This window comes from Myotis nattereri, assembly GCF_964212035.1.
Source record: "Myotis nattereri genome assembly, chromosome: 12".
Taxonomy (NCBI): Eukaryota; Metazoa; Chordata; class Mammalia; order Chiroptera; family Vespertilionidae; genus Myotis; species Myotis nattereri.
Window position 1 is genome coordinate 25,984,681 of NC_138087.1, and position 15,953 is coordinate 26,000,633.

Genomic DNA, 15,953 nt, shown 5'->3' on the forward strand with positions numbered 1-15,953 from the left:
CTGAAATCAATAAAAGTATATTTTTTTTAAAAAAGAGAATGTGAGAAAATATTTGCAGATCATATACCTGACAAATGACTCGTATCCAAAATACATAAACAACAGCAATTAGGAAACAAGCAACCCAATTAAAACTGAACAAAATATATGAATAGATAATTCACTAAAGAAATATACAGATGGAAAGTAAGCACATGAAAAAATGTTCAATATTGAACAATAATAGATACAGAGGCAGAGCTGCCTCAAACAGATTGTCAAACTGCAGCGGGAAGGCCGGGGAGGGTTGGGGGGCAGGAGGTAGAGGGGTAAGAGATCAACTAAAGGACTTGTATGCATGCATATAAGCATAACCAGTGGACAATAAGACATTGGGGGATAGGGGAGGCTAGGGGACTGTCTAGGGCGGGGGGATAAAATGGACACATATGTAATACCCTTTGTAATACTTTAAGCAATAAATTAAAAAAAAAGAAAAAAAAAGAAAAAATGTTCAATATTATTATTCACTAGAAAAAATGTAAATTAAAACCACAATGACATACCACTACACACCTATCTGGCTAAAAAGAAAAAGGAAAATGATGAAACTGCATGCTGGCACAGATACAGGGCAACTAGAACTCTTTTACATTGCTTGTGAGAATGCAAAATGGTACTGCCACTTTGGAAAACATTGTAATAATTATTTCATATAAAGTTAAATATACTTACCATGTAACCCAGAAATCAACTCCCAAGTACTTATCCAAGGGAAATGAAAACTTATGATCACACAAAAATCTATCCATGAAGATTTAAAGCATCATAAGTTATAATTGCCAAAAAATAAATAACCTAAAGGTCCATCAGCAAGTATCTAGATAAACAAACAATGGTACATCCATACAATGGAATATCAGTCAGCAGTAAAAAAGAACAAACTACTGATAAACACAAGGACAGTAATGAATCCCAAATACATTTTTTCTAAGTGAAAAAAGTCAGACACAAATGACTACATGCTGTATAATTCCATTTATATGACATTCTGGAAAAGGCAGTACTGTGAAAATAGACAACAATCTGTGGTTCCCATATATGGTCAATTGTTTTTTCACAAAGGGAGGACATTATTTAAGGAGGAAAGGAAAGTCTTGAACAAATGGTGTGGGTCTGAGAACTCTCTAGGGTAATGACAATGTTTTAAGTGTTAAGTGGGGTAATGCTTACATGGTGTTTGCATTGATTAAAACATCAAATTGTACATGTAAGATTTGTTCACTTCACTGTATATCAATGCTACTTCTAAAAATAATAAATTATTTAGGAATTTTACTTCAGTAGAAGAAAATGCAGGGCATATCACAAGGCACCCTTCATACAGTGAACAAATGTCTACTTGAAGAGAGTGTATTAATTCATTCAAATTCACAGAAAAAGACCTAAGTTCACATAAGGCCCTTAGCCTGGGAAGAATATATAACCTTCTGATTCCTAAGTCTCCTATCTTGAGAACAAGGGACCTATTATTAAATTCAATATGAAAAAAACCATATACACTACCATATGTTATTCCTGATTGGGCAGGAATGACAGTTAATAATAAATTAAGTTGACAAAAATTTATATAAGTAAAAACATGATTAGGTTAACTACTCATAGCTTCTGTTCTCAATGGAATCCAACATAGAAGACATAATACATCTCACAGTCAATTATTTTGCTACAGGGTCTACAACTGTAATTCTTATACAATGTTAGGAGGAATAACAAATTTCAACCCCAAAAGAATTAAAATGATGGTTCACATAAGAACCCCTATAAGTGGAGTAAGCTGGATAAAAAAGATACCTACACTGAAACTGACAATATTTTGCCAAACCTCTTAACCTTTTATTTTAAAAGTAAATAAAGGCAATACAATTTTGGCAATCAATTGATCAATGTATTCTGAGATACTTTAACCAGAAACCCATTTATTTCCATACTTGAGTGAAAGACTATTCTTAGTACTCATGCACACACAAGACATATACGTTTATGTTGGCGTGATCATATGTATCACTTGTGCCTAACAAGTTTTTGTGGTAATCAAGAGGTCTTAACTGACTTGACAATGGCATTTCAAAAAACGCTCTGTGGAAACTGCATACCTGTGCCCTCTTTTGCACCTCCAGGAGGAGCTCCGAGTACTGCAGCTCCAGCTCCTTCTTCTGCTTCTGCCAGCAGCCCTCCTGGGCTTTGATCTGCTCGGCCACTTTGTTGAAGGTGTCCTCTTGGGTCTGCTGAAGCTCTCTCATCGTATCAGACTTGTTTTTACAGATATACTCCAGATGACTTATCTAAATGGCAAAGTGCAACAGAGAATAAGCTATGCTGACAAGCCATTTCCATGTATTCTCTAAGAAAACACCCAAAATGTTCTACTATATTGTATTCCTTAAGATCATATAAACATTCTAAGTTAAAATGAAAAAAAAAAAAAAGAAATGCTGATGTCTAGCCAGTGTGACTCAGTGGTTGAACGTCAACCTATCAACTAGGAGGTCACAGTTCGATTCCTGGTCAGGGCACATGCCGGGTTGTGGATTCGATCCCCAGTAGGGGGTAGCCAATCAATGATTCTCTCTCATCACTGATGTTGCTATCTCTCTCTCCCTCTCCTAGACTCTCTGAAATCAATAAAAATAGATTTTTTAAAAAGAAAATAAAGAAATGATGAAATAGGAATTAGTACAGCAAATTATATTTTAGCACAAAATGGTGTCATATGTATGCTTAGATGACAAATCTTTTATTCTTCTCTTTCTAAGAACATTGCTCTTCTAAGACCCATTTTACTAAAAAATAAAAATAATAATTGAGAAGAATATTCTTACTTCTAGATCCAAGGCTCAATCTATTAAGATATCTCAATGGGAAAGAAAGTATTTAAATGAGATTTACATCTACAAACATGACACATATAACAAAGCAGAATTTTCTAATCATTTTTTATTTCACATTCAAAACACTAGAAAGAAAATTGTCTAACGTGTATGACAATTAATGATGTTTTGAAACTATGAAAATCTATTAAAGCATAACAGCATCTCAGAGGGTTAAAACATGAACTCATTTTAATTATCAGTAATTTTCAAACCCATGATACACACATTCACAATCATGAACAGCCTCTGTGGCTCACAATTATTCTCTCATTTCCTCAATCTCACTTCTCAGTGCCTATGGTAGCATTTGACAATCAGACCAAGGTAAAATGCTCTAACTCACCCTTAAATTGGGCCAAGGTTAAAAATAAACTTTGGGGAACAGTTTTTCTTTTCATGTCTCTTAAGAGCAAATGTCACTGCAACTAAGATCTGGAAACTAGACCACGTAAACATAGTTCTGACTAGTTCAATAGACCCAGGATAAGAATCAATATCTTTAATGGTGACATATGTTAGTCTCCTAAGCCATTTTGATTTTCTATAACCAAAAGAAAGTTTAAAAATTTTTTTTGAAAGACTGAATTTCTAAGCTTGTGAATGATAAAGTGACGATAGAAGTCTACCGTTTTCTCCTACAATATATACTTCTTACAATCTAAAGCACTAAATGGGTTTGGTAACACAGTTTGTTATATTTCAAGAAATGTTATAAACATAAATTAAAATTTTAACTGCTTTTAATACCTCATTATTTCCTAAGCAAATAATTTTAAGATCATGTTTTTGAAGAACTGTATCTTGTTTCTATTTTATGCTAACATAAAGAGTTGGTTTATTAATGTAAATGGCTAAGTTCTTTGAATTGCTTCATCAGTAAGATTAATTTATTTTCTTTTAATTAGGTCCCTGTGGCTAATACTGGCTAGTAGTATTAGCATGTCCTGCACAGAAAGTGGAGCTTAGAGACTTCATACAGACTTCAGTCACATTTACATGCCCACAGCAATGGCATCAAACTGAGTGGTAGACAAGCCATAATTAATGGTATTGAATTATTAACATCCAAATTCTTTTTGAAATAAGATGAATGTCAGCCCCTCTTAATGATACTGTGATGTGGACAAATGTCACTGAATTTAATAGAGGTATCTGGTGCCTGAGGACAGTTACCTTCTCATTAGCCCTGTTGAGGTCTGCGATCAGGGCATCAACATTTTCCTGCAAGACTGCACAAAGCTCAGACCAAGAGAATTTATCCAGCATGCCTTCTGGTTGTTTTATGAGCGCACAGCCTGCTATCAAGTGCTGGTACAAGGTATGAAGGAAGGTTAGCTTCTCCTGTGAGGAAAAAAAAAGGAAATTAATTACAGTATATAAACATTGTAAGAAGTAAAACACAAAATACATATGGTAAATAATTTATTTCAAAAACTTGGGAAGGAATTAAAATACTCAAGTCTCAGAATATTATCACTTTGGTGATTTTTTTTTACAATCAAAACTAGCATCAGAAAGAAACTGGAAATGGTTCACACTTAGTATTCAAAACCAAATTCTGAAATCTATAAGCCAGAAGACCAGAGTTCTGACCCAGCTCTGCTCCTACTGAGGATGTGGTCTTAGTAAGTGCATGTTCAGGCCTTAACTTCTTCAGCTGTAACTGAAGGAACCTGAACAAGTTGGTTCTAAGCTCTCCTAACTGAAAATCTGTGTGGTAATTCTGTAATTTCATATTTACATTTGCTAAAACAGATGTTATTTTAAGTCAAAACACCATTACAGAGAGAAGAGTGTTCCTCAACTCTGTCAGAGAAAACGTTACGCCAATATCTGTTCTTCACAGGTACACAATTACTCAGCTTTCGTCCCCCTCCAGAGATTCCAGCTTACTTCCCACTTATAGGAAATCTATCCCAAGCCCCTTAGGCAAAGCAGACAGTGATATGAAAGATATGGAAGATGGGCTCATTTATTTTGCCCGCTTATAAGTTCATATAGTGTTTGGCACAGGGGCATTTGTAGGTGTTCAAACACTACAGAGGAAGAATCAAAAAAATGAACATAGCTGCTCAAGATATACTTTCAAGACCGTCCAAATAGAACTATGCAGAAAAAGTTCTTTAAAATTATACTGCCATTACAATAACAAAACTATCCATTGTTTAATGACCTAGAAATACTCTGCTGTAGAAGTCAGTAAAGAGCTGATCCCATCTTGAACACACAAGGAAAGTTCACTTACTCAAACGCCCGATGCTGTCTTTATAAGGTGTTTCCCCTGTACAGTCCCAAAGAATGGAACTCAAGACAAAGGAACTGTGAAGCTGCAAAATGAATACTTTATGTAGCTAAAATAAGTTCCCTCAAGTTTTTTTTAATATGTGAGCAAAAACAAAAATTGTTTAAAGGGGAGATGTTAAGAGGGTAAATATAGGAATTCTCATCTTCTCGATAAGAAATACTGAATATGTGTGCAGTGTTGCTCGGTTGGTTGAGTGGCATACCATGCACCAAGAGGTCACTGGTTTGATTCCCGGACAGGGCACATGCCCACGTTGCAGATCCCAGTAGGGGGTGTGCAGGATGCAGCTGATTGGTTTCTTTTCTCTCTCATTGATGTTTCTTTATCTCTCCCTCTCCCTTCCCCTCTCTTTAAAATCAATGAAAACATATTCAAATAGAAAAGAAAAACTTAATACAGCATATGTAAAGGTTTATAATTAGAAATTTGTGGGCAAAGTTTCTTTGGGGAGAAATTAAGATACACACATATCTTAATTCTCTACATGCCATCTTACTTTTCTCCAAATATAACTATTTAAAAACAAAAGAAAATTAAATATGTGATTAAAATCATAAACTTGAGTTAGCATAGCAGAAGAGTCTTCATAAATATGCTATGCCTTTTTCTTTTTTAAGCAATTAAAGATGTCTTTTGCATTTTCAACTGGGCTGAGATGTTTAAAAATCTTATTAAATATAACCAAGCAAACGTAATGTTCAGGTACTTAAAACCTCCTCCCTGCACATTTTGCCATGGAGTTCATCCTCAAAGATAATTCATTGTGTCGCCATTATGTCCTTTTTGCTTGGGCTGTGATAAACCATGCATGATAATCATCCATTTGGCGTGAAAAGAGAATCTCAAGATCCAAAATCAATTCACACATGTTGAACCCAACCACATTGTTGTAGACATGCTGACTTTACAATATAGTCAGGCTTCTAGTTTCCTTTACTTTAATCACTATCTGATGTGTAGAACAATTCCAGGCCCTTCATGTGGACACAATTTAAATCCCAGACTGCAAGAAGAGGGGAAGGAATGTTTCCTTTTTACGCTCTTGGCATGCATGTTCATATTTGTTGAAGTAATGAGCTCAATATGCCGGACGACTCAGATAAACCAGTTTCACACTAGCCAGACTAGCTCCACATCCCCTGGGTAAAAGAAAACATAATTCCATTCACCCAGCTCATACAGAATATGAAAGTTTTGTCATCATACTTTAAGAAGTGATTAATAAATGAAAATGAAAATGATAGGCCACTCTCTAGGGCACCCAAATAAAGTTTTAATTTTGTGGGATTTGTGTTTTTCTCAATTTTTATATAAAGAGTAAGGAGACTGGCTGTCTATTAAAGTAAATATTATTCCTGTTTTGCAAATAAAGAAACTCAGATGTGGAGAGACTAAGCTGTGTGACTTGTTCATACTCATAGTTTGTAAATAAAAGCCCCAGGACCCCAGTCCTGTTCTTTCTGATTACAAAAACAAAACAAAAAAACACATATTCTTTCTACCAGACCTAGCTACTAACTACTGAAATCTAAAAAATTATTTTATCATTAGCAATCAGGCCAACCTTGAAAGGGCCGTTAGGATCACAGTTGTTGAGATAGGTTACTTGTGCAAGTGATAGAAGGGTTAATCTACATTACTTCTTCCTTGAAACAGGATGGCACAGAGTAATGGAGTGACTGATTTTGCAGATGATATGCGTATTTCAAAACAGTCAGCTCAGAAGAATTTTTTTAATTAAGCCAAATAAGAGTAAAAACAGCCAGCTGAAGTATGTAAATTTATAAAACTGAGACTAGTGAAAGGCCTTTCCTGACGGTCATCTTGACTCAGGTGGTACCTCGGAGTCCTTGTGGAAAGCCTGGGAAAGCTTCTGCAGTTCACACTGGGACTGGGCCGCTTGTGCCTTCTCTTTCTCCCAGCAGTGAAGCACGTTCTGTAGCTCCACTTTTAAAGTGCCGACCAGCGCCTCTCTATCTGCACACTTACTGCGCAAATGACTCAACTCCTTATTGGCATCAGCCAGTTTATCCTGAAGGTCCTGTAGGAGACACCAAAAATAGAGGTCGTATGATGGCGGGCCAATACAGAGGTGGGAGGCACAAATATAAAATACATAATGAAGACTTCCAAAACTTTAACATAAAAGAATCACAAAGGCAAGCATTTGTCAAAAATTATGGTTTTTTATTGAATATATTGTCTAAGTACAATTATTTTAGCTGTAAAATTAGAAAATTTGTTTTTTTAGCGTTTAAACATAAAGTGTGAATAAGACAGCTTATTCCAAGAAGTTCTTTTCTTTCAATCCATTAAAAAAAATTGGTAACCCCAAAACCTTTAAATACCATATAAACAACATTTTAAGAATAAATCTTATGCTTAATAGAAGAACATTTCCTTCTTCATGAAATCCTAAATGCTAATACAAATCTAAAATATGTGGCATAAAATTCTGAACTAATTATCCTTAACTTTAAATTCTATAAAGTACATCAAGGACAAACGCAACACAAACCAACAAAAAAAATCCAACACTACTAAGCAACTCTGAGAGATGCTTCAGTATAGTTCTGCAAAAACGTATTATGTAAAAGTGGCACAGAAAATAAAATAAACAATTTTCCTGGACCCGAGGCAGGTGTGGTCTTGGCCCATTACTAGGCATGACATACTAAAAACAATGGCTCCACCCTAAAATGATGGAAACTGACTCCAAATACTGATGTGCTTATGTAAAATGTTTACTACGTATCTAAGGGTGGACATTAAATCTTAAATTTGTAATCCATGGTATTATAATTAAGTCTGGGAAATAAATGTTTCCATTAATCAGAACAATTTCTAATCAAGTTTTATTTTAAATGGAAAACATTCTTGTTACTTTGATCAATAATAAAAAATTAAAGTTGTATCCAAATGTATTTAATAAGAAATAGGAAGCCATATTTTTAGATATCTCTACCATAACGTTTCCCTAAATAATTATATTTGTCTCTTAATACAAAAGAAAAAGTTTTTTAAAATCAATACCTTTATATTTTTAGTGTGAGATTCTATCTTCTGTTTGGTAGAATCAAGTTCAGTAGATGTCTTTTCCTTGGCATCATTCACACTGTTTAGCTGATAAAAGAAAACGTAAATAACTTTTTTATATTTTTCAAGGATGGGTAACTCAAAAGCTAATCTTTAAATGTTTTTTATGCAATTACCTAATATACACTTTTGAATAGTAATTAAGAGTCTTAAAAATTTCTTTTGGTTAACTAGGTAATTTCTGTCATAAGCTCACATGGTTAAAAGGAAAAGAAGGCATTCAAGCTTAAAACGTCAGTGATGTTACTGTGTTTTCACTAGATGTCTGGACAAAGGATTTCATTCTCACTATAAACAAATATAACTTTATTCTAAAATCCTTCTGGACCAAAATGCCAGAAGCAGTGGCATCTATAAGGAAAGAAAAAAGGACAGAGCAGAAGACGGCTCTTTCCATACATCATGAGGGTATTCACTGGTCTCTCACTCCATATGACAACTTCAGGGTCGGTCACATGCAGTCCTACTGGGAAGGCTTGTGGCAGGTCATCAGTTGGTCCTGCTCTGCTTGTGATTTATTTTCTTTGACAGTTCATTCTTCTTTCTGTCAGACTGCTCTTTTTGCTTTCTTTGCAGCCACCCCCTTGGTCTCCCCACTGCTGTCTCTGGCACCGGTTCACAACAAAGCGCATTACTAAGCCAAAGCCTGCTGAGCCGACTTTTCAACTGTGCTGAGGATCATGTGACATCCATCCTCCCAAATAACAATTCGCTGTGGGTAATATGTTCCTAGTTACCCTGCAGCTTCCAGTCCGAGGCCTCAGAAGAGTTTCATAAACTACTAACAATACAGGTTGTCTTGTCTCACAGGGAAAGATTTAGCAATATTTTTCTCTATAGAAATGTAATTATTTCAATGGTCACTTTCTTTTATGCCTTTTGAACAATTAAGAAGGCTCACTTTTCCTTCTTTATTCACCTTCTTAAACTAAAGTAAAATAAGCCCCTTCTGAAATGTGAACTGTAATAGTTTCATAGTCTTCATATTGTATGAATGAAACAGATGAACAGAGGATAAACACTAAATTCCATGCTATGTAGTTTGTTTTTGGTTCAACAGTATCTGTTGTTTTACTAATTGTATTTAATGTAATTACTTTATATTCTCTAATTTGACAAAATGTAACTAAGCAAACTCTTCAATTTTTAAACCACAAATTAATTAAATATTTTAATACCCAAGAAAATTATCAACCCACACATTAAATAATACAAATGAGATGATAAACAGAAGCATAGCTTTTTCAATCAGCAAACTAAAACCTTCCAGGCTGCATCAAAGAGACAATTATTTTTAAAAACTTATATCAACACTTTACTCACTTTAAAGAATGAAAACTAACATCTCTTTTTTATTCAGACTTGTACAACTTGTAGAAATCTTAACCTAAAATATTAACATCTAAATTTCCACTACCTATTTCAAATTCATAAAACCACATTAAAATTTAAATATAACACATATTAACTGAAATGACTTGCATAGCTTTTATATTAAATTAAAAAAAATAGATTTTGAAGTCCAAGAGTAGCAGGGTCTTTATAACTTTGAAAATAAGAGTGTGACCTAAGTTACAAAAACATAAATGAGACACGACTTTAGGCCACACTTAAAGAACAGTGACAGACAATTTATTATTTTTATATCTGTGAAGCTGCCAAGTCAATATTCCCAATTTCTTTGACCTTTGTAACAAGCAAGGGATACGTACTGCTGCAGGCCGACGGCTATAAGTGTGGAGCCAAACAGTGCAAGTGTTACCTCATTAGATGTATCTTCCAGCTTGTTCTGGTAATCTGTCAAGGTACGCCTCAGAGTCTCAAGGACAACAGAGAAGCTGGGAGGTTTAGCTTTGTCTTTGTGGATGCCTAGAGAAAAACTTAGGATGAAAGTATACCCTTCACATTATAAGGAGACAAAAGCTAAGCAAACAGTAACAGAGATATTACAATTAGACAGAGCTGAAAACACTGAAATACTGCGTTGAATCATTCTTCAGAGTGTACTGCTGCATAGTCAAATATTAATAGTCTTTCTAAACAAGTGGTCAAATTAAGGTCATAACATGCCAAGTTCTAATTTATAGCCACTTCATACCTTATAAAGCCCACACGGTAGTCAGTAGTGAACTCTTTTTTTCCCTTATCCCCTAAGTAACCAAAATGTTTGTACACACCTAATATCTAACAATTAAATGAACAGTCTACACTAACATTGTTTTGGGAGTTATGTATACTTACTTTGGTCCTTGTGTTTCTGATCAGTCAGGCCTATTTAGCTAAAATAATAATTTCTGAACCCATCGGCACATAATTTTCTGTTATGCTTGGAAATATTTTTCAATCCTTAAAATTCTCAAGTTACAATTTAAAATAATGAATATGTTATTATCTACATAGGCCCACATCATGTTTCAATTAAAACCCTTAAAACTGATACTCCTTGTAAAAATATGAGTATTTCCGTATTATGCCCTCAAACTATTTTAATTTTGTTAGGCCATACATTAGTTGAGCTAATCAAGGTCACATGGGAAAATGTAGTTCAAAATATTAATCCAAAATAATCAAAAGTTTAGTTTCAAAAACCACTTTAAATTGACTGCTTATTGTACTACACTTTGTAAAAAAAAAAAAAAAAAAAAAAAAAAGTAGCAAATTTTAAAATATACTTATTACAAATATATTTTATCCTATTATTTCTCCCCATAATATACATTCTAAATACTTCAATAGACAACACATTTCAACAAAGATAATTTTTTTTAAAGATAATTTTTTAAAAGCATTCATAGGATATGTTTTATTATTCATTGATTCATTAAATCAACTAATTTACTGAATTACTATTATGTACTAATCCTAGGCATTAGGCTCATGGAAGTAAACAAGATTGGTACAGTCTCTGTGCTCACAGAATTTACAGTCTAAAAAGAGGAGAGACAGTAAACAAATAATTACATAAAATCACTCATCCATTCTTCAAGTATACAATTGTAGAACTTAGGGGAATAAGAAAAAACACAGTAATAAAGGAAAGAAAGGAAAAAAAAGAGGGAAATATTTGGTTAATGATAGACCAACTTTATTCACCTCAGAGTATTGATGACTTTTAGTATTTTAATCTTAGACAAGATTTTATAAATAAATTTATTACATTCATCATAGTAGAATTTAAATACTATCTTAAGTATGGATATACCTCAGATTTTCCTAAACAGAAGAACGTAAACTTAAAATACAAAAGTAATATGGAAACAACACATATCCCAGCCAGGAAGGAAAAAAACGACACTGCTGTAAGCCATAATAATGGAGAAGACAATACTCTATAATGACTATGAGTTGAAAAGACAACTCATTAAAAATTTTATTAAAGGTCTAAGCAAATATATATTTATAAAATTGCTCTCTTGCACAAGATTTTTAAAAAGTAATATATAATTCTTTTCTTTTGCTACTACACAAGTAGGCCATGAATAAATCATTAAAGGACACTAAAATCTGCTAGCATTTATAATAAGGGAGAAAACTTCCTCTTAGAAATTCAGGAAAATAAAATCATCTTAATATGAATGTTGAGGGATAAGGAACAAAATGCCCTCTCCTAACTGACCCATACACATTCTTATATTCTACATAAAATAAAGTTTCATTTCTTTTTTTTAAAATATATTTTATTGATTTTTTTACAGAGAGGAAGGAAGAGAGATAGAGAGTTAGAAACATCGATCAGAGAGAAACATCGATCAGCTGCCTCCTGCACACCTCCTACTGGGAATGTGCCCTCAACCAAGGTTTGTGCCCTTGACCGGAATCGAACATGGGATCTTTCAGTCTGCAGGCCGACACTCCATCCACTGAGCCAAACTGGTCAGGGCAAGTTTCATTTCTTTGTCTGAAAATGTTTATGCAATAAAGTTCAGTTGAAATACAAAGTATGTTTTATGTCCCAACCACATCCATTATAAAAAGACTAGTGGCTCAGTGCATGGATTCATGCACATTGAAAGGAAACTAATTAGAAGAAATATTTTAATATCACTATTCGACCTTTATAATAGAATTCACGATTGACAATGACAGATCGAAACGCACGTGTGCGATTGGCACCAGCAAGAGCTTTATATGTATTGTGCATGCGCGAATCAATGTTTATTTTTAAGCTAGAGGCCCAGTGCACATATTCGTGCACTAGTGGGGTCCCTCAGCCTGGCCTGCACCCTCTCGCAATCCAGGACCCCTTGGGGGATGTTGGAGAGCCAGTTTCAGCTTGATCCCCACAGGCCAGGCCGAGGGACCCCACTGGTGCACGAATCCCTGCACCAGGCCTCTACTATGCATATAAGATCTTTGGTTAATCTCTTCCCGCCCTCCCTTCTCTCCCCTTCCCTCTGAGATTCATCAGTCCGTTCCTTATTTCCATGCCTGTGGTTTCCATGCCTGTGGTTTCCGCTTCTGCATTGAGCATCTGTTCCCTGGTGGTCAGTGCACATCATAGCTACCAGCCGGTCGGTCAGTCAGACAGATGTATGGTGGGTCACTTAGCCTTTTATATAGAGATATACTTATTGGTCCCTTTACATGGCAAAATGCTTATAAATAAAAAGGAAGGATCACTCAGGACCCTGGACTTTACTGACTGATTTAATCTAATAATATTCTAATCACTGCACTATGGCCACCCAAAAAAATAAGCAATTAAAGTTTTCCTATCAAAGTGAAGTCTAAAAATTTTTTTTGAATAGTGGTCATAAACAGCTTTTCAAAAGTCAAAGTCCAAATGAACAAAAGAATGCTTCAGAACACTTTGTACTTCAGTAACACCAACTGAAAATCTTCTGGGTTTATTTGTCCCTCACCCTGTATGTGTGTGTCTCTGACATGGGCACCAGCCTACATTTTCACATCATCCTGCCTGTTTCAATCTCTCTCACTTTTAAGTACATGTCAACCCGATAATCTTTTCAAGCTCACAGGAGGGAGCAGGGAGATTCCAAGCCCTCTATTTAAATGTTTCCCTTTAGACAATCTCAAAAACTAAGTATTTTTATATGACTCAGGTAAACCACTATTTTTCAAGTTAGTGTTATTACCTCAGGAACCTACCGTTCCACAATAGAAACAGTAAGTTGCAATGAATGAGGTGACTCTATCTCCCCCACCTTCTCAAGCACTGTCTTACCTACTTTAGTCTCCTGAAAGATCCCTAAAGGGAAAAATTAATCAAGAGAGAAGATGAGAAAAAGGACTGAGCTTAAAAAAAAAAAAAAAAGTATGGGTTCTCAAAGAAGCATGCAACCCTTTACCAGGGCAATCAGGCACTAGGGAAGGGAAGCTAACCAGACTTATGAGGGTAACTGGACACTAAAATGCTACTGTGGTTCACTAGTTAGGGTAGGAGTTTATAGCGGTCAAGTGATTAAGTGAGTTTCAGCTAAGGTCTGTCTCCAGTGGGCCTAGAAGATACTTGAACCCACCTCACAGTTATGTCCCCAGTTTGGAATGCATAGTTAGAAAAGACAAATGCAGAAACTGACACACTATCCATACTGGTTACCTGAACCATGGAGAGAGGGACTTACAGGGGGATAAAAAGCAAATGGAAGTTACTAGAACTCTTACCTAGGAAAATAATAAGTCAAAAGCAATACCATATTCCTTGAGAGACTTCAGAGATTAGTGGCTCTTTTAAGGATTTAGACGATAAAAGGGTGGTTATTCCAACCACACCAGCATTCAATTCACCTATCTGGTTTCTGCAGAATATAGATGGATGTTAGAGAATGACAGTAAATTACTGCAAGCATAATCACATTGACTCCAATTTAGATGCAGTTAAAGATGTAGTGTGTTGTTTTTTTTAAGATGTAGTTTTGTTGTTAGAGGAAAACAGTACATTTCTTTTTTTTTTAATTAAATCTTTATTGTTCAGATTATTACATTTGTTCCTCTTTTTTTCTCCCATAACTTCCCTCCTCCCAGTTCCCGCCCCACCCTCCGCCCTCACTCCCCACCCACTGTCCTCATCCATAGGTGCACGATTTTTGTCCAGTCTCTTCCCACATCTCCCACACCCCTTCCCCCCACCCAAGAATAGTCAGTCCATTCCCTTTCTATGTCCCTGATTCTATTATGATCACCAGATTATTTATTCACTTGATTCTTAGATTCACTTGTTGATAGATGCATGTTTGTTGTTCATAATTTGTATCTTTACCTTTTTCTTCTTCTTCCTCTTCTTAAAGGATACCTTTCAGCATTTCATATAATACTGGTTTGGTGGTGATGAACTCCTTTAGCTTTTCCTTATCTGTGAAGCTCTTTATCTGACCTTCAATTCTGAATGATAGCTTTGCTGGATAAAGTAATCTTGGTTGTAGGTTCTTGGTATTCATCACTTTGAATATTTCTTGCCATTCCCTTCTGGCCTGCAAAGTTTCTGTTGAGAAATCCGCTGACAGTAGTATGGGTATTCCCTTGTAGGTAACTGAGTTTCTTTCTCTTGCTGCTTTTAAGATTCTCTCTTTGTCTTTTGCTCTTGGCATTTTAATTATGATGTGTCTTGGTGTGGTCCTCTTTGGATTCCTTTTGTTTGGGGTTCTCCGCGCTTCCTGGACCTGCAAGTCTATTTCTTTCACCAGGTGGGGGAGGTTTTCTGTCATTATTTCTTCAAATAGGTTTTCAATATCTTACTCTCTCTCATCTTCTGGCACCCCTGTAATTCTGATGTTGGTACGCTTGAAGCTGTCCCAGAGGCTCCTTACACTATCTTCGTATTTTTGGATTCTTTTTTCATTTTGCTTTTCTGGTTGGGTGTTTTTTGCTTCTTCGCATTTCAAATCTTTGCCTTGATTCTTGCACTCCTCTGTTCTGCTGTTGGGAGTCTGTACAGTATTCATTATTTCAGTCTGTGTATGCTTAATTTCTAGTTGGTTCTTTATCATAACATCGAGGGTCTCATTAGATTTCTTGAGGATCTCACTACATTTATCGGCGGCTTCTAGACAGTTCTTAAGAGACCTTAAAAGTGTAGTTCTGAACTCAATATCCTCCACTGGCAGTTTTGTCCTGTTTCTTTGTCTCCGCATTTTTTATGCTTTCTTGGTGCACCCCCTAGTGGTCTTTGTGTGCAGTCTTGTGGTAGTTAAGCCTTGATTGTTGTCGGCAATACCAGGGGTGATTTGATCTCCAGGCTAACTGGCTATGAGAGTCCGCTGTGTCTTCAGTGGGAGAGCTTCTGTGCTGGATCTCTAGGGAGGTGCTAATCTAGCGTTTGCCTGAGGCTATCCGGCAAATGGCTCTGTGCAGGGCTTGGGCGGGGTGGGTCCCCGGGGATCTACAGGGCAGGCCGGAGCGAGCAGTTATGGCTGCTCTCAGTTCCGTCCCTAGGGGCTCTGCCTCACAGAGTCCCAGCAACCGCTGCAAACCTCGGAGAGAAAGCTGCCTTCGAGTTCCGACCAAAGCCAGACAGTCCTGCTTCTCCCGTTTGAGTCTGGGTCCCTAGAGACTCGCCCAAATCTGGAGCTCAGAGTCTGAAACTCCCTCCCGATTGAAAACAACAACCGCGCCCTCCGCTGCCAGCCCACTCCGCGCGCACTCCGCACCTGAGTATTTCACTTTAGCACTGCGCCTCCTAT

At 36.0% G+C, this 15,953-nt stretch overlaps 1 protein-coding gene across 1 annotated transcript in view; it reads right to left on the reverse strand.

Moving 5' to 3' along the window:
* The window catches only part of CCDC171 (coiled-coil domain containing 171), a 265,960-nt gene that overhangs the window by 173,591 nt on the left and 76,416 nt on the right, over positions 1 to 15,953 (reverse strand). Inside the window, exons 12-16 of the mRNA XM_081103031.1 lie at positions 10,076 to 10,182; positions 8,251 to 8,340; positions 7,058 to 7,258; positions 4,086 to 4,253; positions 2,136 to 2,324 (exon numbers count right to left, since the gene is read on the reverse strand). Of these exons, the coding sequence (XP_080959157.1) occupies positions 2,136 to 2,324; positions 4,086 to 4,253; positions 7,058 to 7,258; positions 8,251 to 8,340; positions 10,076 to 10,182 (755 nt within the window). The remainder of the gene's footprint in view (positions 1 to 2,135; positions 2,325 to 4,085; positions 4,254 to 7,057; positions 7,259 to 8,250; positions 8,341 to 10,075; positions 10,183 to 15,953) is intronic.